Source organism: Vombatus ursinus, unplaced genomic scaffold (assembly GCF_900497805.2).
Source record: "Vombatus ursinus unplaced genomic scaffold, bare-nosed wombat genome assembly UNPS02005286.1, whole genome shotgun sequence".
NCBI classification, from domain to species: Eukaryota; Metazoa; Chordata; class Mammalia; order Diprotodontia; family Vombatidae; genus Vombatus; species Vombatus ursinus.
In genome coordinates this window covers 14,013,581-14,016,827 of record NW_020945064.1, presented here as the reverse complement: position 1 = coordinate 14,016,827, position 3,247 = coordinate 14,013,581, and the positions used below count along the sequence as shown (strand labels likewise).

At 48.9% G+C, this 3,247-nt stretch overlaps 1 protein-coding gene across 1 annotated transcript in view; it reads right to left on the bottom strand.

The window, feature by feature from the left end:
• Nucleotides 1-1,734: 1,734 nt before the first annotated feature.
• Nucleotides 1,735-3,247, bottom strand: part of KCNG4 (potassium voltage-gated channel modifier subfamily G member 4) — a 40,419-nt gene continuing 38,906 nt past the window's right edge. Inside the window, exon 2 of the mRNA XM_027847692.1 lies at nucleotides 1,735-2,892. Within this exon, the coding sequence (XP_027703493.1) occupies nucleotides 2,158-2,892 (735 nt within the window). The 3' untranslated portion in view covers nucleotides 1,735-2,157. The remainder of the gene's footprint in view (nucleotides 2,893-3,247) is intronic.

The window sequence follows — 3,247 nt, the reverse complement described above, 5'->3', positions numbered from 1 at the left end:
CATATTGCCCTTCTGCACCATGGGACAGCCGATTAACCATGGCCATGACCACCTCTCTATTTGTCTGTTGTTAGAGGCCAGAGGACCCCCTTTTGTTTAAGGGAGGGTGCAGAAGTGTTGGTAGCGTCTGTGGGGCTGAGGGTGGGTAGGGATAGAGGTGAGGTGGGTAGATAACACTGTGAAGCGAACCTTCCCTGAGCAACCAGGGAGGCTAGACTGTGGCATCTGGGAAAAGCACCAGTCAGAGGACCTGGATTCAAATCCCAAATGTGCTACTAGCTAGCTAAGTGGCCTTAGAGAAGTCACTTCTTTATTTGTAAAATGAGAAGAGCTCTCAGGTCATTTCAGGCTCTGGTTCCTACAAAGCAGCCTGGTTCAGAAGCAGAGAGCCAGAGACAGGAAGGACAATGCCTGTCCCCCAAAGTCTTTCCTATAGAAGAGCTAATAGTGAATAATGGTTACTTCAGGATGACTTAACTGGATGGTATAGAGAGAGACACTCGTTCCTTAGGTGCCCTGAAGAGGCCGAGTGCCTGCTCGGAAGAATTCTGAGCCCTTAAGTAGCTATAGTGCATTAGCAGAGCATTGATTCATGTCAAGAATCAGTATGAAAAGCCAAGAGCTGTCAAGATCCTGTTGGGCCACCTGGGAGCAGCTAACGGGATACCAAAAGCTACAGAAAGGGTCCCAGGCCTGGGACCCTTTGAAACTTGAAATCACCAGCATCTGGTTTGTGAATTGTCCCAGAGAGGTGGCTAAGGCCCTCATGTTAGGGTTGTGGTAAGCGTGCTGGACCTGGAGTTAGGAAGACTCATCTTCCTGAGTTCAAATCTAGCCTCAGACACTTACTAGGTGGGTGACCCTGGGCAACTCCCTTAACCCTGTTTGCCTCAGTTTTCTCATCTGTAAAATGAACTGGAGAAGGAAATGGCAAACCACTCCAGTATCTTTGCTGAGAAAACCCTACATGGGGTCACAAAGAGTCAGACATGACTAAAATGACTGAACAACAACAAAGGGAAAGAAAGGCTTTAGAATAGGGGTGGGAAACCTTCGGCCTTGAGGCCACATGTGGCCTTTTAGATCCTTAAGTGTGGCCTTTTGATGGAATCCAAATTTTACAGAACAAATCCTGAGGCCACATGTGGCCTTCTACATCCTTAAGTGCGGCCTTTTGACTGAATCCAAATTTTGCAATCTAGATTGTTCTGTAAAATTTGGATTCCATCAAAAGGCCACACTTAAGGATCTAGAAGGCCACATCTAGTAGGTTCCCCACCCCTGCTTTAGGAGGATGCTACCTACCCCATGATTTGATGTGGTAAAACCTCTAGAATTCTGGGTGAGAGTGTGAGCCAAAGAAATTGGGGAGTTATCTCATTCTTAGATTCCTACTGAGGTTATGGTTTATGAAGGAGGGTTTAGGAAACATAGGCTCCTGTGGGTCTCCTTTTCTAAGGACCAAAGACACCCAGCCCTGTAGGAAGTCCATGACTGGCTTGGGAATAATAATAATTCATATTTCTATAGCACTTTAAGGGCTACAAAGCATTTCCCCCAAAATAACCCTCTAAGGCAGGTAGCATAGTAGCATTATGCTCATTTTAGAGGTGAGCAAATGTAGGCTCAGAAAGGTATGAGAATCCTAGGAAGTCAAAGGGAAATAAAATGAGCATGATTTAATACATCAAAGCATGACCCATTTGTTACATGGAGCAGGGCAGCAGGGGCTCAGGGTAGATAACTGGAGTGGAACAAGTCCATCTTTGTAGGGAGGGGTTTGAAAAGGTCACAGCTCAGAGCTAAGCCTCTGGTATTGAGCTTTGGGTGGGCTCCGTAGAACCCTAGAGAGCTATAGCAAGTAAGCTTCAGCTAATTACAATTTGCATATGACTGTAGTGAGCTGGGAGGGAAGAGATCTGATTCATCCTAGACCTCTCTCTAGCTTGCTGGATGACCGTAGGCAGATCGCATCCCCTTTCTGAGGCCCATTTTCACCTGTAAAATGAAAGTTGTTGGACTAGTTAATCTCTATGGCCTTTTCCACCCGGAACACTCTGTGAATCTGGTTCCTCCCTTTACCCTCTTCCATCCATGAAGGTTTCCTTTCCCCATCTTTCACAGTCAGAGGTATTTTATAGGCAAGGATTTTCCTTCTCAGAGCAGGTTGTCCGTTTCCTGCAGGGCAGGTTCGTTGGGTGAATTGGTGTTTTGTATGCGCCTGAGCTGGGCCCGCAGCCTCTCCTGTTCCTTTTTCAGTTCTAGATAAGAATGAGAGAAAGTGTGAAAGATGGACGTTGCTGGGAACGCCATGATCAATATTCCACTCAGGATGCTGCTCAGGGCAACCACTTGTCCTGGGACGCTCCGGGGCACCATGTCCCCGTAGCCCACGGTGGTCATGGAGATGATAGCCCACCAGTAGGAAGCTGGGATGCTGGTAAACTCGAGGACCCTCCCTGATTCTTTCTCGGCCACGTAGACTAAGGGAGAAAAGAGGGTGACGGCGACGCAGAGGAAGAGCAGGAGAAGGCCAAATTCCCGGGTGCACCGGCGCACGGTGAGACCGAGGGTCTGCAGGCCCAGGGAGTGCCTGGCAAGGCGCATGACGTACAGGATCCGCAAGGCCCGCAGGATCCGTAACACCAGGCCCACCTTCTCCAAGTAGTTGTTGCCTCTGGACTTCTCCCTCCTTCCTGGGGCATCATCAGATACAAAGAGTGACACGTAGTAAGGGGAAATAGCCATGATGTCAATGATGTTCAGGGGGCCCTGGAAGAACTGGCACTTGTTCCTGGCCTGGATAAACCTCAGGCAGAACTCCAGGGAGAACCAGGCAACGCAGATACTCTCTATGATGAAAATGTAATAGCACTTCTGAGAACATTCACCCTGTGGGGGATGGGGAGGGGAAGAAAAGAACAGACACAGCAAAAAGCAGATCAGTGGGCTGGGCGAGAAAGGTCAGGGCCCACCCCCTTGAGGAGTAGGGTGTGAGTCAGCAGACCTGACTGAGTGCTGCTCCTGCTGGCTCTGGGATGAATACCTGCACAGCCTGCAAAATTCACCTCCCTTCTCGGGTCTCAGTTTCCTTTTATGTAAAATGAGCATCTCTAAGGCCCCTCCCAGCTCTGACATTCTGTGTTCTAAGGGCCCTTCCAGCTCTGACATTCTGTGTTTTAAGGTCCCTTCCAGCTCTGACATTCTGTGTTCTGAGGTCCCTTCCAGCTCTGACATTCTGTGTTCT